Source organism: Chroicocephalus ridibundus, chromosome 3 (assembly GCF_963924245.1).
Source record: "Chroicocephalus ridibundus chromosome 3, bChrRid1.1, whole genome shotgun sequence".
Classification (NCBI taxonomy): Eukaryota; Metazoa; Chordata; class Aves; order Charadriiformes; family Laridae; genus Chroicocephalus; species Chroicocephalus ridibundus.
The window spans coordinates 2,366,361-2,389,681 of NC_086286.1; the positions used below are offsets into that span (position 1 = coordinate 2,366,361).

At 39.0% G+C, this 23,321-nt stretch overlaps 1 protein-coding gene across 7 annotated transcripts in view; it reads left to right on the top strand.

The window, feature by feature from the left end:
• Window positions 1-2,245: 2,245 nt before the first annotated feature.
• Window positions 2,246-23,321, top strand: part of PAPOLG (poly(A) polymerase gamma) — a 30,504-nt gene continuing 9,428 nt past the window's right edge. For 6 of the 7 annotated variants that reach the window (XR_010070580.1, XR_010070579.1, XR_010070582.1 and 3 more), the window contains exons 1-22: window positions 2,246-2,365; window positions 5,645-5,803; window positions 5,880-5,946; window positions 6,621-6,702; window positions 6,786-6,895; window positions 7,712-7,765; window positions 8,857-8,968; window positions 9,610-9,699; window positions 10,307-10,445; window positions 10,597-10,669; window positions 10,752-10,872; window positions 11,165-11,249; window positions 11,608-11,661; window positions 14,058-14,177; window positions 14,504-14,613; window positions 16,908-17,029; window positions 17,118-17,287; window positions 18,149-18,255; window positions 18,332-18,570; window positions 19,475-19,546; window positions 20,136-20,192; window positions 20,997-21,110. Coding sequence is in view for 2 of the 7 variants with exons in the window: in XM_063331190.1 (XP_063187260.1) it covers window positions 2,349-2,365; window positions 5,645-5,803; window positions 5,880-5,946; window positions 6,621-6,702; window positions 6,786-6,895; window positions 7,712-7,765; window positions 8,857-8,968; window positions 9,610-9,699; window positions 10,307-10,445; window positions 10,597-10,669; window positions 10,752-10,872; window positions 11,165-11,249; window positions 11,608-11,661; window positions 14,058-14,177; window positions 14,504-14,613; window positions 16,908-17,029; window positions 17,118-17,287; window positions 18,149-18,255; window positions 18,332-18,570; window positions 19,475-19,546; window positions 20,136-20,192; window positions 20,997-21,095 (2,259 nt within the window). In the remaining 5 variants the exon portion in view is untranslated. Of the gene's footprint in view, window positions 2,366-5,644; window positions 5,804-5,879; window positions 5,947-6,620; window positions 6,703-6,785; window positions 6,896-7,711; window positions 7,766-8,856; window positions 8,969-9,609; window positions 9,700-10,306; window positions 10,446-10,596; window positions 10,670-10,751; window positions 10,873-11,164; window positions 11,250-11,607; window positions 11,662-14,057; window positions 14,178-14,503; window positions 14,614-16,907; window positions 17,030-17,117; window positions 17,288-18,148; window positions 18,256-18,331; window positions 18,571-19,474; window positions 19,547-20,135; window positions 20,193-20,996; window positions 21,111-21,212; window positions 22,174-23,321 lie in introns of those variants that run through there. The other variant, XM_063331191.1, reaches the window with a different exon arrangement.

Sequence of the window (23,321 nt, forward strand, 5' to 3'; positions counted from 1 at the left end):
GATTCTAGGACCACAGTAGTGTTGAGAGAATCATAAATTATTAAAGAAAGCCATGATAAACTTCTGAGAATAAAAAAGTCATTAACTATTAGGGATTTAAAAAAAAAAAAGCTCTCAAGAAATTTGCTTTAAAGTTTGGGTTTTTTTGGTTTTTTTTTTTTTGGCTTTACCAGTGCAATTTCTTGCAGAAGCATCTGATTTTCAGAGATTGAAACATTAGCACAAGTACTGCCATGCAAATATTCAATAAATAAATAAAGTCATTTTTAACTCCCCATAGCGTGAAGGTATTTGAGGAGGGTAGATAAGGCTATCCTGCTAACAGTACCGTCGTGTGTGAACATCGAATGTTTGTTTCATTAGTTTGTTGAAATCTCAGGACAAAAGTTAAGTTTGTGTTTCTTCAAAGCATCTTGCAAGATAAAATGTATTTTACTTCAACAAAGGCAGTACAGGCAACCCAGAAAAGTACAGAAACAATGCATTGGATTATCACAGGGAAACCCTCTGATACGCCAAGACATCAAGATGGTTGGGAAGCAAACTTTTTTCCAAAGATTTATTCAACTTTACAAAAACATTATGTTTTTACTTTTAACTTTTTGCAGGCTCGAATGTGAGTGGGGAATTGTCATCTAAGTATTATGGTGCAGAATTGTCTCGGGGTATTTTGGTTGCTTCCATACCTAGTGTTATGGTTTGAGAAACACACAACAATTTATTGTCATTTAGACAGTTATTCTATCATCTGGTGACCCCTCCCCACCCAGGAAGGGGAATCAGGGAAAAACCAGGGAAACGCGAGGGTTGAAATACAAATAGATTTAATAGAATAAGACTAAATAATTAATATTAATAATACAAAAGAACCAGTATTGATCCCGATACCAATATAAAATATACAAGAATTATACTCAGCCCATTCTATTAGCACGAAGCTGTGCACTCAAGCAGGGGACAGCAAATATGGGACACTGCGAGCGCTGCGGGTTTGGGAGGAAGGGAAGGGCTCAGGGGTCCAGCGAGAAGTTCTCAGGATCGCTGCCATCAAGGGACAGAGCACTACGCAGCAAACTTTCTAATTTATATTGAATTTGACGTTGATGGTATGAAATAATCCTGTTGGCGGCTTGGGTCAAGTGCCTGGGTCTCACTTCTCCTCATCCCTGCACCTGGCAAGGCTTGAAAACACTGAGACCTTGAGTCCCACATAGCACAGCTGGCTATAAAGTAAATATTTTCATACATTCAGACACTAGAGTCTTCTAAAAGCGCAGTTTTCCCAAGCATTAGAAGAGAAATTAGTCCTGCGTCATTCAAACCAGCACAACCAGCTTGTAATTGGCTATGTTGGCCCAAAATCATAGAATGGTTTGGGTTGGAAGGGACCTTAAAGCTCATCTAGTTACAATCCCCTGCCATGGGCAGGCACACCTCCCATTAGACCACGTTGCTAATGATATATGGCAGTAAGTTTTGGCAAGTACTCAAAACTATCTGCTGCCATTAACAACGTGCGTTAAATCCTCCCGATACCAGCTGACATGAAGCGACACGTAGCTCGCTCTCCAGCATTACTAGGTGAGAACAACTTTGTACCAGGGGTACTTAGTACACTAGTGATTTCTGCCTTTCTTTCTCTCCTCTCCCTCGAAGGGGGTGTCTGGGAGGTGGGGCGTGGAGGGCAATGTCCCTGACCCCCAGAGGGACAGCCCTGCGTGTGGTGGAACCACCCCCCTTCCCGGTGGGGCCCGCCCTGCTGCCGGGGCTCTGTCAGCGCCTCGCTCCCCGCCCCAAGGGCGGCGGCCGACCCGGGAGAGTTTCTCCCAGCTTCCAAGGGGGGGTGGCAGAAACGTCGCCGTGTCCTGAAGGTCAGACAACCCCCCTCCTCGCCGGCCGGCAGCGGGAGGCAGGCTTCCCCTCAGGGCTGATCCCCCCGCTCCCAACCCCTCAGCCTCGCTCCGCCCACCTCCTCCCTCCTGCGAGGAGCAGAGCAGCCTGTGCACCTCTCGGTGTGGGCCGGGGGGAGGGAATGTCCGCCCCGGCAGGGCTGCGCCTCAGCCCGTTTGGTGGCCGGCCGCGTCCCCGCCGCTCCCCGTGAGGCGAGGGGCGGGAAACGCCTCAACCGCGCGCCGCCAGGGGACGACGGGGCGGCCGGAGCGGCGGAGAGGGGGCGTGGCCTCCCCAGCAAACCCCGCCCCCCGGGAGCGCTCCCCCTTCCCATTGGCTGGGCGCCGCAGTGGCCGTCGGGAAGGAGGCGGTGGAGGCGGCGGCGGCGGCGGCGCGGTGGATAGAAGGGGCGCGAGCCGTTGGGCGGCGGTCGCGGGTCGGGCTGTGTGGCGGGCGCCATGAAGGAGATGTGCGGGTGAGGCGGCCGTGGCCCCCTCCTTCCCTCGCCTCACCCCTCCGCTCCCTGAGGGGCTTTCCCCCCCCCCCCCCCCCCCCGTTAGTCCCCTGAGGGGCCTGGCGGGGTGAACGCCTGCGGGGGTGTTTGAGAGGAGGAAACCTGCCTCCTGTGAGGGAAAGCTCATCTTTAAAATAAACGGTGGACGTTTTCTGCGTGAGGGGAGGCAGGGCGGGCGGGGGTGAAGGGCTCTGCGGGGCTAGCTCCGGCTGTCGGAGCCCCCGGGCTCGGTGTCTGTCTCCGCCTTGTGTTGTCGCCGTAACCTGGCAACGGCGGCTCGGGCCCTGTGGGGCGGGTTTAGGCCGCGGGTCCAGCTCCATCAGGGGGAAAAAGCGCCTTTCTCTCCATGTTGGGGTCGAGGGTGAGGTGCTTTAACTTGCCGGGAGGTGTCTGTAGGCTTGTTGGTTTTCTTATTTTTTTGGCATGAGTGTGTGTGGTAGGAATGCAAGGTGTAGCTGGTGTTACTTCAGTGAAGGTCGTGGCGTTGGGGTTTTTCTGTTTGTTTCTCGTCTGTTGGGTTTTTTGTTTTGCGCTATTAACTTTGGTGGTTCAGGAGCTGATTTCCAGCCATTCCCCCTCCCAAGTGGTGAGGCTGGAAGAGGCCGGAGTGATAAATTTCTCCCCGGCTCAAGGCAAGTTGACCTTTGAGAGCTGAAGAAATGCATTCACAGTGAAGGCTCATATACTGCTCTGGTGGCTGAGGGCAACTCCCTGAGCTGTAATAGCGTAAACGTATCTGTTGTCTCTCAGAGAATGCAGGAGAAATGGCTTCCACCTTTGTAAAGCTATAAATAAGTGACAAAACCTGGAACAAATCAGTTTAACTTCTTGTATGGAATTAGGATCCATCAGAACAGAAATATGTTGGAGCTGTTCACTGTGGTCAATAAATCATAGCAAGAGTTGGCAAAATATTAAACTGCAACAGACTTCTTGTTTAAACTGAAGGCTGATGGACAAATAGGTAGTATGCTGTTTTATCTCTTAAGATCCCTTCTTTGTATATCTCTTGGCAGTCTGGTGCACTTGAGAGAGAGATTATTTTTTTTTTTTTCAATTCTGAAGGGGGCATGAGTTCTATTGGGCATAAGTCGCTCTTCTAATAAAATTTTCCAAGTGCCATTTTCCTCAGATTTTAAGTTGTGAGATCAAACTTTCAGTAATACACGTAAGCAACTGAAAAATATCTACTATTGACTAAAAGAATTTAATATTAAGAATATCTGATCTATCTAATTGATATTGGCCTTTATGCTAATCTCTAATTATAGTCTCTGTAGGAAGAATGGGGCAGTGGAAGGCAGATGGTGGCCTTCTGTACACTGGAAAGAAATATAGCAAAGTCTAAAAACCATTCTTGTTTTGTGCCAATTTTCTGAAGTGCAAGTTGTACAATGCAAGTAATATGTAAAATATGTAGGAAGTTGTTGCTGTAGGTGTTTTAACTTAGATGTCATGTACAGCAGTTAAACATAGGCTTCCCTCCTGTATTTGTTATGAAAATGATATCATAAGAAGAAAAATATTAATTATGAATATTTTTACTTATGCAGTGGAAGTTGACAATGCCTATAAACAAGGCAAGGCAAATTAGGTCAAGGCCTAGTTACGCTTGTAAGCAAACAGCCCTTCTGACTAGGGAGACTATTTGATAGGACTACAGGCCTAATACCCTTCCCCAGCTTTTTGGAGAATGCATAGAAGAAAGTTTGAAAAACTATCTCATAGGGAGGAGGGGGATAAAAAAACCCGCTAGATGACTAAAAGCTACATCTGTAGTTGAATAAAACTACCCTGAGAGAGAGAGAAATGCATCTTCCTTCAATGGAAGAGTAAAGGCAACAATTAGAGATAGTGAGCTCTAATAAGCTGTCTTTCTTTACATCGTGTTGAAGCTGTCCTGTGAGCATTCCCTATTCCCATTCTAGCTGAAATACGTCGTATACCTTCAATAGTTACAAGCATCTCTTGACTAAGCCAGCTTATATTTGTGAAGTAGAAAAATATCCAGTTTGAATAATAGCATAACTAATACTTTTAGCCTTGGGGTCTGGGTATGGATTCTTTGACAAGCATGCTGAGTTGTATAGACTTTTTAATGTGTCTCCCCCTTTTGCTACTAGTGTTTCTGTAGAGACCTTTGATCCATTAAGTACAGTTCTTACCTCCTGTCCTGATCCTTTCTCTCTCCTGCTTTCAGCTGACAATGCAAAGTAAGATGTCTTCTCAGTTTTTCTCTTTCCAAAGCAAGGGTTCTATAGTGTGTGCGGGGGAAAAAAAAAAGCTAATGTTGCCCTGCCATATCAGTCCTGTGCTGTTTCTGATTGCAAATAAGTCTAAGCATGCGGGGCAAGCAGAGGGTTGGAGGCAAAAATTATGCCTTTTGGTAACTGGAGTTCCAGGGATAGTAGCCGTGTGGGCCTCCAAACGCAGGTGCCTGGTGTCCTGCTCAGTCTAACTGGGCAGCAAGCTACCTAAGCCAGATTTGAGCACCCTCTACAAAGAGAGTTTAACTAGTGCTGCTTTACATGCTGACATACATCTCTTGGATTTAGATAAAACAGATGTATGTACAGCTAAGCCTCTGAACTATAAAAATTGAACACGGTGTTAAGAGCACGAGGCTCTCCTAGCAACATTAGCTTCAGATTGGTTGATATTTTCATTCATACTCTTCCATTAAAAAAAGGCAAGATAATGCTGAATTTACTGCATCAATTATTTTTAACAGATCGCTTTGTTATATGTCCTTCGTCTACAATCAAGTATAATGCCCTTCCAGAATCAATAGAAGCACATTTAACTAAAAGAAGACAGTGTTAAATTGTCTTGTTTAATGTTAGCAGGAAGCTGATAGGAATATGCTTAAATCCAAACTGATATGAAACTGAAACATGCCCAAAACTTCTGCTGTATGTAGTGTCACCCTTAGTGGATTTCAAACCTTTTTATTCCCTGATGATAAGCTCTAACTGTCTAGAGCAATGCAAGTAAGTTTTATAAAGATGATAGCAACTTAGATCTTTTCTTATTTCTGCATGTTTTTTAAAAAAGTAGTTGTGACTTCTAAGTTAGGTCAAGTTATCTAAAAATCATAATGGGATTTTTTTTTCTCATTTATGTTAATGATGGGTAAAAGAGCAGAAGTTGATTTGAGAACCTGTAAGCTGAAGGGTGTTTTCCAGTAAGTTTTTTTTTTTTTCTTTTGTGAAGTCTTCAGTATTTTATTTTCTCCCACAGTACTTCTAGGCTGCAGAACCAGCCTCAAAGGCACTATGGAATCACCTCTCCCATTAGCTTGGCTCCTCCAAAGGATATAGATTGTGTTCAGACTCAAAAGCTAGTTGAAGCAATGAGACCATTTGGAGTATTTGAAGATGAGGAAGAACAGAATCACAGGTATAACAGGACTGTAAGATTTGTTAAACTCTTAAGGTTTTTTTTGAGGCAAACTTAACGTGAATTTTCTTTACAGGCTGGTTGTTCTTAGTAAACTGAATAACTTGGTCAAAGAATGGATTTCAGAACTTGGTGAGAGCAAGGTAAGGATTTTTTTTAATATGTTCTTATCAGAACAGCTGGAGCCTTTTTATTTCTTTTAAAGGCTGTACTACTAGGATTTATGCTAGAGTTTATCTTCTAACTTTAAGTGTCCAGTAGAACTGTAGTAACTGCCGTTGAAATCGGGTATAAAAGAGATTTCAGATGAAGATCTTGAAGTCTTTGGGGCAGTGAATGAATTTGTGAAGTGGTTCTATCAGTTGACTTGTAGCAATTAACAAAGCTGAAACCGTATATTGTGGGGTGAGATAGATGGCAAATGGACACTAATCTTGCCCCAAACAGCCTACAGCACTCAATCTAGTTTGAAATTATTACACTAGACTTGCCTTTTGTATAGCTCTTATTGTGCTAAGTTAGTGTGTCTGCTGCAGGGAAGACTAATAATAGGTCTTAAGGTGTGTAAATTAGTGAAAGGACTGCTATGTTACTCTTTTTTTGTTTGTTTGTTTTGAGTTGCAACTGCTTGCTTCATAGGAAAAAAAAAAACCAACAATATCAGTCTATTAAACTAACAGCTTGGTATGGGAGTGAGAAGACATTGCTTATGGAGGCTATTGTAGTCTTTTTAAATAAGTTGTAAGCTAGTTAAACTTGCGCATAGGTTAACGTGTATCTTGTATTCTAAAGTAAGCTCTTTCTCTTCTACCCACAGAATCTTCCCCCTTCAGCAGTAGCAAATGTCGGTGGCAAAGTATTTACATTTGGTTCTTACAAGCTTGGAGTGCACACTAAAGGTAGAACTTCCCTTGTCTGGTCATAGTTCTAATGTTTGAAAGTGACTTCTAACAATAACAGAAGAAATGAAATCTCTTTGCAGGTGCTGACATAGATGCTGTTTGTGTTGCTCCTAGACATGTCGAAAGATCGGATTTTTTTCAGTCATTCTTTGAAAAACTAAAACATCAGGAGAAAATAAAAAATCTAAGAGTGAGTAAGCTCTCTCCTTGATAGATTGTGCAACTTCTACAATAAGAATATTCATGCTAAAGACTTGTATTGGTAGTGAATGTCTTACAAGCCAAAATAAAAAAAAGAAATTGTTTCTGAGCACCTTCTAAAATATTATTTTATGCATCATGAAAAAGTTGAAGTCAGGCTTTTGGTTCCTTTCCCCAATGACTGTACATCACATAAGAATCTTTGTGGTATGCTTCTTCCGTATCCATGGTTTGGGATTGAGTCACCTGTATCAAAAAGCAAGACCGTCCCTAGGAGCCTTTCTTTAATCTTAGATGTAGTAAGGGGCTTGGAAATAAGGTAATTGCATGGAGGAAGGGGAAGGGTAGCCTGAAAATTAAGGAAGTTGAATGTGATATGGAAAGGCTTCTGTCGGTAGAAAATATAGGAGACTAGTGCACACTGTCAAATGGGGACAGAATTTTTTTGATTTCTCTGCATGTTAACCAGTAGTAAAATAGCAACAGAAATATCTTACTTTTCTTCCTCACCACCAAGGTGAGTAGATTACAACCACTGATACTGATGTCTCATTGTGCAGTGTTTGTCCGTTAGAATACATGGTCATCCTTTGTATCTCTTGGCTAAATGAGTCTTTAAAGCTAGTGTTAGTATTGAATTAATGCTATACTGCTTGCTGCTTATTATCAATTCTTTTTGTTCAGAAACAACTCAGTCTTTATACTGAGTAGTTTAGCAGTGTAAATTCTGTATCGTACCATATTTTAGGAAAAACATTAAAGTAGCAAAAGATGTTTTCTTACACGGTTATCCTCTCCTTTATAGGCAGTTGAAGATGCATATGTGCCAGTTGTCAAGTTTGAGTTTGATGGCATTGAGGTAAGCATTTCAATTTTTTCTTTAAGTGAGTAAATCTCCTTTCTTGCCTTGGCATAGGACACCTTTTCCAGGAACCTGTGACTGCTATTTTGGAAGGTTATCGGCATCTTAAAGTAAATTTAGGAAACTGTAACTGAACAGCCTGACCACAACCTGTCCCAGGAGAATACATTGCAGTAGAATGGGAGTTTGTAGGAAAATAATGTTCTTATGCCTGGCAGGCGTAAGAACGTCAGGGGCATCTTTTTCTAAACCTGCCAGGGTAGCGTACTTGAGTAGCATTTATCTCATAAGGATTGTGTAGAGGGGGAGTAGAGGCAGTGTCCTTGCTAACTGTTCTTAGCTCTGGATCTTTCCACGAAGGGCTGCATATAGTCTAGTTTGCTGTACGAATTGTGTAAGCAGACTAAATGTCTTGTTGCAAATCAAAAATGAAGCTGTTATCAGACAATCTGGAAAATGAAAAGTACTCGTTTGACTCCTGCCTAGGTTTGTCAGCGGCAGGTATCCTTGTATCTTAAATACATCTTATACACTGAATAAAGACCTGCATGTTGTAGTACCTCGGCGAGTTACTGCTTGGTATCACTATCATGAAGACACTTACTCAATTACCTTTTTGTGGCCTTTATGTGGTATAGATATTCACGGAATAACTTTCTTGCCTCAGGCTACTAAAAAACAGATACTTTCAGATCAAAAGGGCTTACTGCGTGTCGAAAATGCTCTCCCCTTTGCTGAAGTATCATTGAAGTGATTGAACTTACATCTTAATTCTATGGTTAATTTTAAGTTCCCTTTTAATGGAAATTCTAAGTTTAGAGTATCTTTTCAACTTAAAAAGCCTTTCCTTTCCCTAGGTTAGAAAGGGGGGATTAAATGGAGGTTTTGTAAATGAAGTACAGAACTTCTAGCAATTTTCTTGAGTTGTCTGGCAAATAAATCTCTTGAGAGATGTATCTATAGTCGCATAATTTTAAATACAAATGTTAACTCCTCTCTTTAGACTTGACTAACTGTCCCCCACTAGCGTGCTGTTCACAAACAGTGTGGCATTGTAACTCATGGTTGGCACATTTTTTCCTCTTAAGATTGATCTTGTGTTTGCAAGGCTGTCTATGCAAACTGTTTCTGATAACCTTGATCTTGGAGACGACTCGCGTCTGAGAAGCCTGGATATAAGATGTATACGGAGCTTAAATGGTAAGCGTATTTACACATCTTTAAAAAGAAAGCGTTACTAAAATTAGTATAGAATGCCCATTATACAACCCAAGTTTCTATACAAGATGCAGAAACTGATCTTCTGTATACTTGAGATCTGAGGAGGCGGGAAAGTAGGCTTAAATTTAGGTATTTCAAGGAGTTGCATATATAGATAGACCTGTATGTCGTGTTTCTTTGATCAGGATGTGTGCATTGTTGCAGTTTGCCACAGAAACTGCTTCAGATGAATAGGTAGAGCACTTGATAGAGATGAATATGTTGTAGTTGATTTAAAAAAAAAAATGTTTAAAATACCTGGTGCCTAACTTGCTCACTGTTTAACACTGGTTTAATTGTTCCTGGCTGTTGAAAGAAACCTAGCTTTTGGACTCCTGCAGAAAGGCCTTATTAAAAATTGTTGGCTGTAGCCTAACCTATAAATAAGCTGTTGAGGGCACCAGTTACCTGAAGTGATGCTGAATGTTATGTGTAATCTATAATTTTCTTAAAGTAAGACAAAGCAAGTAATCCAATCTTGTTGTCATAGACTTGAATGTTAAACTGTAAGCTATTGATCCAGTATAGCATAAAACTGATTTGTACCTCTTACTAGGAACTTCTGTACTTTTTTCTTAAAGGCTGCAGAGTTACGGATGAAATACTACATCTAGTGCCAAATAAAGAGAACTTCCGGCTCACGCTCCGTGCAATTAAACTGTGGGCAAAACGTGAGTAATGTGATTGATCATGGTCTTTAAATTTTTCAGAGGCACCCCATGCTGAAAAAATAGGACCATTAGAAAGACAGCTGTTTAAATGACTGGTTTAAAACTAAAAACAGTTTTTAGTTTAGATTCAAGGTCTGTCCATGTGGTAGATTCTGTGTGTGTGTTAATGGAGTAGAGAAGGGAGGAGAGGCAGGTGCCTACAAGATGAAAGTTTGTGTTGCTTATCAGGAACCTGCCTACAAATGATTAAAATGCCAAGTTAGGTATAAAAGCTTGATACATAAAGAATAAGAAAATATCGTTTGTGCATGTGGCTAGAGTAAGCGCTATAAGAATGGCAGAACTTTTTTCTTAAGGGAAGTTGGAGTGAAGCAGTATCTGTAGCAGTGCAGGCAAACTTTGGAGTAGCAGTATTTTGAGAAGTGGTGTGGTAATGATTCTTTTTCTCATCACTTTAAGGACCAACCATTTTGGCTGAACTACACTGCAAAAATAACTGACTTTGAGGCCAAAGTGTTCTGTAGATTGTGAAGTTGGTGCTGTAAATTTGAAGGAATATACTTGAGTTTTGAAAGACTACAGGCTAACTACAATGTATCTGTTCTAGGTCGTGGCATTTACTCCAACATGCTGGGATTTCTTGGTGGGGTTTCTTGGGCAATGCTAGTAGCAAGAACATGTCAACTCTATCCAAATGCTTTGGCTTCTACTCTTGTTAACAAGTTCTTCTTGGTTTTTTCAAAATGGTAAGAGCTATTGTTTATTTTCATTTGCATAAATAAGTAAGACTTAGAAGTAGTTATTTATATAAGATTTACATTAACAACATTCAGTCCTACCCTGAATTACAAGACAGAATTTTAAATGAACAGTTAGTTACTGGTTTTTCTTATATAGGGAATGGCCAAATCCTGTATTGCTGAAACAACCTGAAGAAAGCAATCTTAATTTACCAGTATGGGACCCTAGGGTAAGTAGACACTGAATTCGGAAGCCTTTAAACTTTCTTCTAACCTAAACTGGTGCTAAGCAAAATTGTCTTAACATTGTAGGTGAACCCATCAGACAGGCACCATGTAATGCCTATCATCACCCCAGCCTATCCACAGCAGAACTCTACATACAATGTATCTATATCAACGCGAGCGGTAATGGTGGAGGAGTTCAAACATGGTAAAGTTCTTTCCACGCTTATCACCTGTTTAAAAAGTATAATCCTTGCTATATGAAACACCATTATCCAAATTGATTGTATTCCATGAGGTGTTCTGCCCTTTTAGGTAGAACGGGTTTCTGGGAAGTATGCCTGTTGCAGGCAGTAAGGGACCGGTTTTACAATGAACTGTTGTAGTGGGACCTGCATTGTGTCAAGGGAATTCCTGCTTTTTGATCTCTCAGTTACTGTTCAAAACTTTTTTATCTTGTAAAGTTTATGGTAATGAGGTTTTTTCAATCTTAATTGTAGGTCTTGCAGTTACAAATGAGATTCTCCAAGGAAAATCAGACTGGTCAAAGCTGTTTGAACCACTGAACTTCTTTCAGAAGTACAAGTATGTATGAAATCTGTTGTCTGAACTTGAAATGATTTACTTACTGGTTAGCATAGTGAGTTTTAACTTGCAGTCTAAAGAGAAGATGGAATTAATGTTTGTTTTTCAGAAACTGGAGGTAGTCATATGAATTTTGGTAAGGATAAGTATAGGGAAGGTAGAAAAAACGTATGTGTTACGCAACTGGCACAGTTTTTATTAGAAAAAATCAACCATGATATTTAGAATGTAGCAGAACACAATTCTGAAAAACACAGTTCTGTCTTGTCTGGAAGTCATATTCTATACACTTAAGGCAGTTTTGGTTTCAGTTGAAGGAACATAAAGTCCTGAGCTAATATAATAATTTTTCTTCTAGGCATTATATTGTGCTGACTGCTAGTGCCTCTACTGAAGAGCACCACTTAGAGTGGTAAGTCTTGCTTTAAACGTGGATTCGATACATAATTGAAACTCAGTTCGACGTTGCACTTTATTTTTGTTTACTGTATTAACAAATTAAGTATTAAACTGTGCAGCTCGGCATGGAATACAGTACCAAGTTAGTAGACAGTTCATCAGCAAAATTAAAAGCTTTCTTGTGAAGGCAAGTTGACGTAAATCTTGCTGTTCAAGAAGTTAACCTAAAGATTTGAGTCATGATGAGAAGGAACAAAGAGGGTTAGTGTGTGTATGCCTGAAGGTCAAATGCTCTGCGTCATCTGGAGAAGCAGATGCAAGGAGTCTAAGGAGACTGCTTACCCAACACTACTTCAGTCAGGAAGGTGTTCCTTGTTGCAGAGACTGAAGCAAACAGGGTTTACTTGAGGTAACCAGATGTGCAATGGACACTGGAGAGCTAGTTCTTTTACTGATTTACGGAGTGGTGGTCTCCAAACTTTTTTGATCATACACTCCTATTAGGAAAAAAAAATTTTTTTAACATGTACTTGCAATATATATCGCCTATTTGCAAGTCACATACACGTTACTGATGTTCTAATATTTTCTTCCTGTACCTCAATGGATTGTCTTATGCACCCCCTGGGGTACGCCCCCCATACACACTCTGAAGACCACTGTTGTAGAGCCTTAGAAGACTTGGTTTCATAACTTTTTTTACTGGGTGTAATATTTAATTTAGGACTAGATTGCACCCAATGCCCTGATTACATAGTCAGCCTGTTCCAGAGCTTACATTTCTCCAGCGAAGTGAAATAAGACTTTAATCTGTTAAACCTGACAGTCTGCTCAGAGGATCTGAATGCTGATAAATTGTATCTACTAAGTTTTAATCTAGTAGTGTTCTTAGACAGCTTATGTCTAGTGCTGAAACAGATCCCGTCATCACACTTGATAGCGGATAGGTAAATCACAGGAGAGTTAATCTACTTTGTGAAACTTAACGTGAGAACCCCTTCAACTGTAGTATAGAGGAAATGACTGCTTATGACATGATATTTGTCACTGTCTCAAGGGAGGTATGCCAATAATTTGTTTAACCTATGTGAATGGTTTGACTAACTGTGAATCTTGAAATAAGGGGAAGTGGTGAGGAATTAAGGTACTGTAATGCGTGTGGTGTTTTTAACTTTGTAAGGCTATTAGTTGTTTAGGAATGAGTACTTTGCCTGCTTTGCTCAAGTATGCAAGCAAAATAGCTCTGCGTTAACAGACCCATGTTCTGAGGGCATCTTGGTTATATTTCAAAGTTTGGCTTGCACTTTAAGGCAAATAATTTAATTCTTGTACTATCTCTAAAAGACAGCTTACTTAATGTTTAGAAGTAGCTCTAATAAAAAGTTCAGGTAAAAGGTATTACCTAATACATTCACTTAAAAATTGTATCAGGTGCAGCTTGATGTCGGTCGCAGTTAGGTACATGAGGAGTTATAGGCAGAGGGCTTAAAGCCAAATAATTTATAGTGTTAAATGGTTTTAAGTGTACAAAGCTTATTGTATATCACAATAAAGATGAGGAAAGTTCTGGCTCCAGTAAAAGATGATGTTTTTGCAGTGACAGAAATGGAAGCAAATGGGGCTTAGTTTTGCATCTGGGAAAACTAAAAAGCAGAAGATAAATTTGCTTCAGCTTTTCTGCTATAAGAACAAGTTTAGTTCACTAACTCTTCAATGGATTTGGAAATAGATAGCATATCTTTGTTGTTCACCAACATGATACTTTTGAAGAATGTACGGATTTCTGACTGCTTTCAAAGTTAGCCATGTTTTAGGTAAAAAGGGTAAAATGTCAGTAGTTTACTTAAAAGAAAAGCCTTCATGGTCATGATTCATTTCTTGGGTAAGTTTCTGATGAGATTGTGTTGACTAGATCATTTATTTATTAAAGGAACTATAATTTTCAATTTTGTTAGAAGAGGGTAAACTCTTCACTGATCAATCTGCAGGAAGAATCACATCTTTGCTCAGATGTAATTGAATAGTTATGCTTGAGCCTTTTTTAAACTGCTCTTCTTGATCTTTGGGGTAAAAAGGTGTTTTGCTGCACTTCAAAATGCAGACAGAGGTGCTGCAATTGGCTTCTTGTTTATACTTTCGTCACGGGTTATAGGTTGAAGTGTATCTATATTGTTAAGAGTACAAGTTAAACTTACTTACCTCTGTCTTTGGAAACTTTAAAGCTCGAATATCACTGGAAACATCTCAATCTATTGTGTGATATAAAAATCTAGTATCTGTTCAGCTGAATGAAACTTACTCCTTATTTATTGGTTAGCATTTTTTGTATTAACATTGTGTTATAAAAAGGCATGTAACTAATGTGCTGGATGCAGTTAAAAAGGAGTAAATGTCTCTTGTTCTTATTAGGGTTGGCCTTGTTGAATCTAAAATCCGTGTGCTGGTCGGAAACTTAGAGAGGAATGAATTTATAACTATTGCACATGTAAAGCCACAGTCTTTTCCTGGCAACCAAGAACTCTGTGAACAGTGAGTTTCATTATTTTTCTGAAACATGATTTAGCCAATGTATTGTAACTTGTTTATATTCATTCACCTCAGCTCATCAGTGAGAGATGTTCAGTTCGGTATCTACTGTTTTGTAGGTACGAGGTCTAACAAGCAGGTTCTGAGCATGTAAGATCTTTTTAAAGAAGGGAGAACTTCAGAGGGAAGTACTCTGAGGACTTAAGTATGGGCTGACTCTTTAACTGCTGCATACAACTAAACTGTTTTGCTTAATCCCTTCTTGATAGCAGATACGAGCATCTGAATAACTGTACATAAATGATAGACTTGTGAATCTGTCTTTTTAGGAGTGGATATGTGTCAATGTGGTTTCTTGGAATCGTATTTAGGAAAGTGGAAAATGCAGAAAGTGTTAACATTGATTTAACATACGTTATACAGTCGTTCACAGATACAGGTAAGCCTATATTTCACTCCAGTCTTGTAGGGTTTCATTTATTTTATTCTAGTGGAAGTTGCTTCACAAAGTGAGTTGTGCTTCTTTCTGGTACTAGCTGTTAGATATTTCTATAGAGCGACTATAGAAGATTAGCTTTAAAAATGTACTATTTTGACACTTTGGCAAAGTAAGTTCATCTTGAAACAAAGTGTGTACTACAGTCATACACCATATATCATGTGAAATAACAGTTCTGCAGATCATAGTAAACACTCACAAAGGAACTGCGTTTCATGAAGTGGACAGTCAAATGTGAAGCCAGATGTCTGTTTACTGAACTTATCAAAAACAGTTGTCAGTTGGCGAACTTTGAAAGTCGGAATTAAGTGTATCAGGCTCTAAAATAAATTGTTAATGCCTGTTGACAGTATTTCTTCCAAAATAACTATCTGTGTATGATATGATCCCAGAACTTTGAAAGTCAGCATGTTGTCACGTGTAATTACATGTAGTCTTGCATGTAAACCTTCATGTTCATCTTCCATTATTACTCTTGATAGATGTAGAAATAAAGTAACATTGCAAGTGTGGTTAGATAATGCTAGAATAAAGGGATTTTGGGGTGAGTCGTCATTTGAAAGTCCATAATCTGTTTATTACTTGTGTGAGGTCAGGCTCATGCCTAGCTATCATAATGAAGAACTAAGAAATCGGGTTACTCTTCTGAAGTGACAATTGTGTTTGGAGAAAGAGTTTTAAGCAATGGACTCCTTTTAAATGTTTGTTTGGACTGATGAAGAGTGTATGCATGGTACCAGCATGAGCTGTGTGGTGTCTTGCTCAGACAACACAAGTAAATGCAGTGAAACCTGACCCCTTTTTTTAGCTCATGCTTTGGGATATGAGAAAAGCACAGAAAAACGCATTAAACTCCTGTCAGTTTTAGGCCAGGCAGGGTGACTTCCTCAGACTTGCACTGCTATCTGCACTGATGCTTGCCTTGTATGCTACATACAGTGGCACTGTGTTTCAATGTTGTGGCAAATGTAAATTATGTAATAAGGTTTGTGTACTGCTCTGAGGCTAGAACTAATGCTAAATCCTTTTTTTCTATGCACAAACTTGATTAAGAGCTATGTGCTCTTAATTTAGCAAAGCACAGTCTATAGTACATTTCAGGTAGAGGGTTTGAATCCAGAGAGATTAACAGAAAAGGTATTGAGACGTGTGAAATCCTTTGGCAAATGTAGGAGTGACCAGGAGTTATCTGCAAGAAAACTTTTATCACGTGCCATGACCTGGAGAGAACACTTTTAGAGGGCAAAGATTAGCTTCAGGTTGATGGGATCAAGAAAATAAGGTTTACTGTTTGGAAGGCTTTTAAGTGAACTTTTCTCTTGCTTATATGTAAAAACATTATTGAATTTACTTTGAAGCAACTGTTCATATTTGTGCTTTCATTTCACTTCTAGGTGTACTGTAGAAAGACTTATAAGCCTCTTTGTTGCTTGTCCTTACTTTGATTCCCATTCTGTATGTTAGTGAGCTGACTTTCCAGTTAGGCTCATGATAGGCCTGTTAAATAAGCTTATCTAAATGTGACTTAATCCTGTAATAACTGTTGTGCTAGTATAGCATTTTTAAGTTCCATAAAAGGCTGTTTGTAGACACTTAAGAAAAACCTGTTTAAATTGCAGTGATTTTGATAAATCAGATGTCCCTAAAATCCAGTCTTACTTTCTTGGACAGATAGAATTTTAAAATCTAAACTACTGAGAAGTTATATAATGTTACAGAACTGTTAGAAAAAACCCCAATTGTCACTGTAAATATAAAATAAAAAATTTGTCCGAATCTTCTGGTCTCTCATCAACTGTGCGCAATTAGGTTGATTCAGTTAAGTTCTCTAGATCTATTCTCAACCAGAAAACTAATGGTTAAGGAGTACTATCTCTTTCAGGTTAAAATCAACTCGGATTTGGATTCTCTCAACTCACAATTCAGCAGCATGTGAACTGCATGATTAGCAAACCACAGCTGTAACAGTGCACATTAATGCATATTTGCACATAAATAGCTGTTATTTATCTGGTCTGTACTGGATGTCAAATGAGCATCTTGGGTCACGTTATTCTGGAATACGCACATGTGGAGTGGTTGGGTAGCATTTTGTGTTCAGTTAGGCTGGAAAATTCTTGCTCTTTGTTTGGCTTGGCTTAAAGGCTTGCTGTTTCTAAAGAAACCGTATGTAACCTTGACAAATACCTAATGCAAACATGCCCACTAAGCTGTAACACTAAATTTCATGTTAGTTTACAGGCAGGCTAGCAACCTCAATGTGCTAAAGGAAGGTATGAAGATTGAGGCAGCTCATGTGAAGAGAAAGCATCTCCACTATTTTTTGCCTGCAGAAACCTTGCAGAAAAGAAAGAAGGTATAACAACAGTTTAGCTTGTCTGGCAATATTTTTTTTGCTTTAATAACTACTTGAAGACTTAATTATTTTTTTTTAACCATTTCAGCAAAGCATGTCAGATATTACTCAAAATGCTAGTGGGCTTCAGTGCAAAAGGACTTCTTCAGATGGAAGCTGTTTGGACAGTTCCAGGGACATGGGCTCCAGAACACTATATAATTCGTCTTCATTAAATAAGATATCTAAATCGGACGCCTCTACAGCAGAGATAGAAAGGTTAGCACAATAACCTTAGAACTGTGAAGAAGCTGCTTTTAACTGACTCACAATGTGAATGAGGTCTAGAATTTCTTGTTTGAATCTATGTGGATCATAAGCTGACATATCCTTTGGGCACATGGTGGGATATGATTAAACCCTTGAAAACGTTTAATGCACATGAACACTTAGGAATGAAGAACTTGATACAAGAGAAATTACTTGGTCTTCAATATAAATCCCCTTAGGTTAGTGTATAACTTGAAGCTGGAGTATTTTACATATAGATAACTGTTCTTACTAACAAAAAGTGTAGTTAATGCCAACCAGTATTTAGTTCTAATGAAGTGCTGATCTTGATCACAGAAGCACTGGAGCTTCTGCTAACTTAGTGGAGCAGTATGAGAACTTGGGCAGTAAAAGTGTCTGTCAGTCACTTCCTGGGAAGTCTGTCCATAAGCTACTTCAGCAGAGGAGGAATATGTAATCTTGAGTGTAATAGCCCGAAGTGTAATGCCTGCTGTGTTCAGACTACTTGATCCTGTAAGAGTAGCGTGCAAAAAAAAAAAATATTGGGTGCATGTATGGATAGAGCAGATACATTCATTAACAGCAGCACAGAGTGCTGGGTATATTAAGCTGGAAAACAGTACCAGTATGTAGAGACTCGCTAAAGAAAAAGCTTGAGTTCAAATTCGCAGTCTGAAGTTCATCAAAATGACGATCTCATGCTAAGTCTCCTGTGAGTTTGTGTTGTTTAGTAGAGCTGTGACAATGAGCTAAGAAGGTAGATGCTTGTCTTGCATGAAGTTTCTGGAAATGAAACATAGAGTATTTTACAAACTAGCAATTTATAACTCTAGCATCTGACTCTTACAGAAATGCTGTATGCCACAGGCCTAGTGGTGGTAACAATAGAGAGAAGAGATCTCATGTAGCTGTGCCATCAGTGTCTAAGGGACTCTCCATTCCTGTAATTGATTCACGTATGTATTGAAGTAGTGGGTGGAATGCAGTCTTTAATTTCATAGCTGTACTCTAAAAGCTCAGTGTCCTCTACAGAAACGCAGACTACAGTTGCAGTAAGAACATCGGGACCTCCAATTGGTTACACCATGCCAGGACATAACACAATTTCGCAACTGAGAGCATGTTTTGTCCAAGGACAGCATGAAATAAGCGGGACCCCAATTACAGATCCTAAGAACGTTGCACCTAAACGACCTTATTCACCAACCTCTAAAGGAAGTCATTCACCTACATCAGAAGGATGCCCCAAAAAAACAAGGGATGGAGAAAAGGTAAGGAAGGGCGAGGGATGGGGCTAGGCCAAGGAGGGTTTGATGTAGCATTAATTATTGATGTAGAATAAATTAAACAACTGAGAAGAAATGCATATATACATCCCCAACTGATTCAGGAATCTAGACTTAAGCATAATGATGGTTTTACTAGGATGTAGATATGAGAAACTGTCTTGGATATAATGTATAGCTATTAAACAAATATTTTTCCAGGATCTGGCACTAGTGACTTGTTTCTAGTCTGGTAGCAGGGTCTCTAAATAATACTGTACTTGCATGTTACTGCACTGACCAATTGCTGAACGAACTGCCTTATTTGGAAGTGGTTCTTAATTTTTTTCTGATTTTTTTTTATCTTAAAATGAAGAGGATATGAATCTTAAAAATGTAAAAGTATGAGCTAATTTTGTTCTGGCAGATGATTTTTGAATGCCTATTGATAGTTCTGCTTCAGAAATTAACAGTCTACTCAACAGGTGACCCACTGCTGAAATGACAGAGTAGAGTTGCTTGTTAAATCTTGTTTTGGTGGAATCTTTAAATTAATGCTTGACTTGTTATTGCTATAAATAAATCTCCTAAATAGCTGTTCCTGTGGCTTGACCTCCGATTTGAGGCAGGGGCAAAAAACAACTAGGAAAAACTCAATTTTGACACTTGTAAAGAATCAACTTGCGGAACTGTTATCTAGTATTGAATATTCCAAGTACAGATTTCAAGGTTTGGGTAGTAAGACTTTTTGAGAGGCTTGAGATTCTGTGTGGGTAATAGTAGTCTTGTTTAAGTGTCTTTTTTAAGAATGGCCACTAGTACAGTTAACGTGTTGACTGGAAGCTGTACCCAATATGAAGGTAACTTTAGTATAGCAATTATTTTGAGTCTGTGTATTCTGTTCTTCTAGTTAACTGGCCAGGATTCAGCATTCAAAGATGGTGGCAATCCAGAAGATGTCAGGAGAAGATCTACAGAAAATGTAATTTTGAAGTGGTTTTACTCAGTGGACTAACTGAAAGCTGAATGGACTGTTCTAGTGCCTAGACTACTTCACATAAATATTCTACCTGTTTATTGATGTAAATAAAAATATGCTTTTTAGTTTCACTTATTTCAGTCTTTGTTTCCCAAATATTACACCTGTATGACCTATCTTTTAAAAGAAGTAAGTACTAGATGATTTGGTAGTATCTAGCTTCTTGCCGTGCCTGATATCAGATTTTATTATTTTTTTTAAAACCACTTCACTGATTGAAAACTACTGTAAAGGCTAAAGCAGTTGGCCACCCAAAGGGAGGATAAAGAGCTCTGTATTTAGTGTAGCTTGCTAGTGAAATATAAACTCCTGAGGGAACGCCCTCAAATCAAGATGTGGTCTTGCTGGTAGACTGAAGGTTGAAATAACTGAAAAGCTATATGTGTGCTTATAGGTCTTAAAAAAAAAAAAAAGTGGAGGTTGTCAATGCATGTGTGTACGTAGTTTTTAAGTATCCTAGCTGCCAGACCTTGCTGTCTCTCAGGTCATGAATTTGACAATACTGACTAATAAATCCCTTCTGGCTTTTTAGGGTGGCCTTGGAGGAAAACCCATGCGGGTTCCAATAATCAACCCATCAAGATCACAGGTATTATTTATTGTGCTTTTGTATTCATAGGTAAAGCAAAACTAGAATTTTTATCTTGCATACAAAGACTTACGTGCTGTTAATCCCCGTAAACTTGGTAGTTCTAAATAGGTGATAAGCTTTAGCCTGTAAATTGTATAGCTGAACAATGACATTCACTCACAAAAGTGAAGCCAAAGCTTCCAAGTTATTGAACTTGAAAAACTATGTTTCCGTGCACTCAAACACTGAGACGGTTTGTTTCTGATTTGCTTTTTTTCTTAAGCAAAAAGATCTGTACTCCTTGTAGATCTTCTATAACGTGATCTGAACTCTTATTAAATACTTGTATACTGATTTCTGTGACCAGATTTGGAAACTTTGAAGTGTATAAGTGGCATTAATTCTTCTGTGTCTTGTACAATATTGTGAAATTGAGGGTTATAAGACTGGAAGTAATCTGAACAGTAGAGACACTCTGTTTTCCCGATCCATGGATCTGAGAAGAATGGTAGCTTCTTCTATTATGCTGTTGAGCAACTTGCAACTTATTTCATCCCCCTCGGGAATATAATTATCTCAATTGATGCTAGGAAAGAAGTGTACAGAGGGCAAAATGCTCTTCTTCTGTAAACTGGTGGTAACTAAACAAGTGGCGTGGTGGGGAAAAAAATCCTTCTCTGTAAGTATTTGGGTTTGGGCCATACTGTTTTGGCACATAATTGTTATATTCAGCTAGGAAAAGGGTTTATCTGCTGCATCTTATGAATTAATGAATTTAAAACTTCCTTTTTTTTTTCTGTGGTATCTTTTTGTGTGTTGTAGAGGCTTTCCAGTAAAGAACTACCGGATTCTTCATCTCCTGTTCCAACAAACAGTGTTCGTATTATTAAAAGATCCATCAAACTTACCCTTAACGGGTAACGAGTATCTCTTCAGGTAAAGACGATAATCAGTTCTTTAGTGGTCCATATTATCAATGTGTATTGTAGTTACTAACAAAGTATGGAAGGTTACTGTTGCCAAAATGCAACTGGCCAGTTAAAATCATGGTCTTATTTTATAGTATTGTTAGATGCTTGCTTCCTTTTGAACTACTTTTTGCACATTCTTGTAACAGTTATCCTTGTTAGTCTTTTTAAAAAATCTTAACTGTCACTAGCTGAAACAGCTTTTGAAAAAGCCACAAAAAAACCAACCTGTCCTGTGACTTGGATTCAGAATGTATGTAAACAGGATTAGCTAGTCACTGCAACCACATTCTGGTTTCAAGTGTGTATGAACATGCTTGTATTCATTTGTGCTTTCCTAGTTCATGTGCATATATTGTTCTTATCTTAAATTATTTTCCCGTTTGGCACATACACTCCTGTGCATCTGTCACAATGGCGCTCAGCTAGTAGCTTTCCACTGTCTAGCACAGCCATGCACTACACAAGTATTGCTTCCCATGGAGGCCCATAAATAATTTAAATATTGAAGAAAATACAGCGGAGGATGCTACCGAGGTGTGGAGATGATAGTCGTGCCCCATGCCATGTTATGTGATTTTTGTCTTAAGGCTGCTCCAGTATGAGACTCGAGGGGTTTTTTTTGTTGTCACTGGGTAGTAAAGCTAAACTCAGAACACACAGCTGAAGATGCACTTAAACATTGCAACAGGCGAGGCTGTTGTGACACTACTACCCACCTGCAGGCTGCAGTCTTGAAAGCAACTGGCATGCAGAAAGTGGTTTCAGATAAACCTCGAAAGCTGTTCTAAATAGTTACATGAAAACTTGTAGTAGTCTTAAGTCTGGTTCTGTAAACTGATAACACTGCTTACCCAGTTAAATGCATTAAGATTTTTTTTGAGAGGTGGGGAGAAATTCTGATCATATGAAACAAATGTTATGCTACCTCTCTATTGTAATTTCTATATAATTTGGTGTTTTTGTAAATGAAGTTGTATGTGTTTTCCAGAGTATTTTTGTATGTACTGTAGAATACTATCTTCCAAAGAGAAATTGAAAATCTTCCGTGTCTCTCTTTTTTTTTTTTTTTAATGCAGGTGGGATCTGCTTAAAAAATCCAGACAACTAAACTAAATGTAAAATGGGGGGGGGCAGTGCCACAAAAAATATGTTCTACAGAATAATAACGTCATGCTAGAGTCAGTTTGAGGAAACTAGGAACTGCTTTTCTGCTTCTAGTATTTCCAGGTTTTGAATTAATGGCCTCTGAATAATGCAGTTAACAATTGTGTTGGAAACTGAAGTCCCAGATTGCTATGTGGACAACAGATATGCCTGAATTCTTCTAAAATTAGTTGCTTGGCTTAAGCAGCAATTCTGAGCTCTCATCATAAGTATCCACCTAAAACCAAAGTGACAAGACCGAAAGGCTGTAAAGCAATAAGAGGCATGTATCTTGTGATGTCTTGATTCTCTAGCATTCCTCCTCCTGCTAGTATTCCAGACTTGTAGAAAGCATGAATTTATCACAATATACTTAGGTTTTTTTTCCTTATTACCTCTGGTTTCCAGCTTGCTTCAAGTGTACTCTATCTCTTAGAAAATTTGCCTTAGTGTGTTTGAGAGGTCTCATTCTTCCCCCTCCCCTCCAAAATCCCCAAAACTTAGACTGCGAGGCTTAGGTTTAGACACAGGTTAAAATTAAGAAACGGAACCCATGTTACTTAAGTTTTTTTTTAGCAGAACTACACCATGAATTTATAAAATGGTTACCTCGGTTCTGTGGCCTGTGTTGGAACTATGGTATTAACATAGTGTCAAGTCTGTGTACTAGTTACAGTATGTATACAACTTCAGCACCTGTGTAAATAAAAATCCATCATGACTTTGAAGGAATTAAAGCTGAAATAGGTGATAAGATAAACAGCAAAGCGAATATGAAAAGTCAGTGACTTACAAAACACAAAATAGTCTATAATTCTGTAATATTACCATGATTCTAAACAAATTCTTCCACTTGAATATTCTAAGACTGTTAAGGGCTGTTTTGCCCTTAAATGCATGTGCTGACATAGAGGTGCGACTAGTCTCAAAGTAACCTAGCTAATGGATGTCAAAGTATATGCCTTTACACAGATTTTTTTTTTTTTTTTAACTCTTCCTTTGCAGTTATCTTCTAATTGCTCCTAGTTCCTCT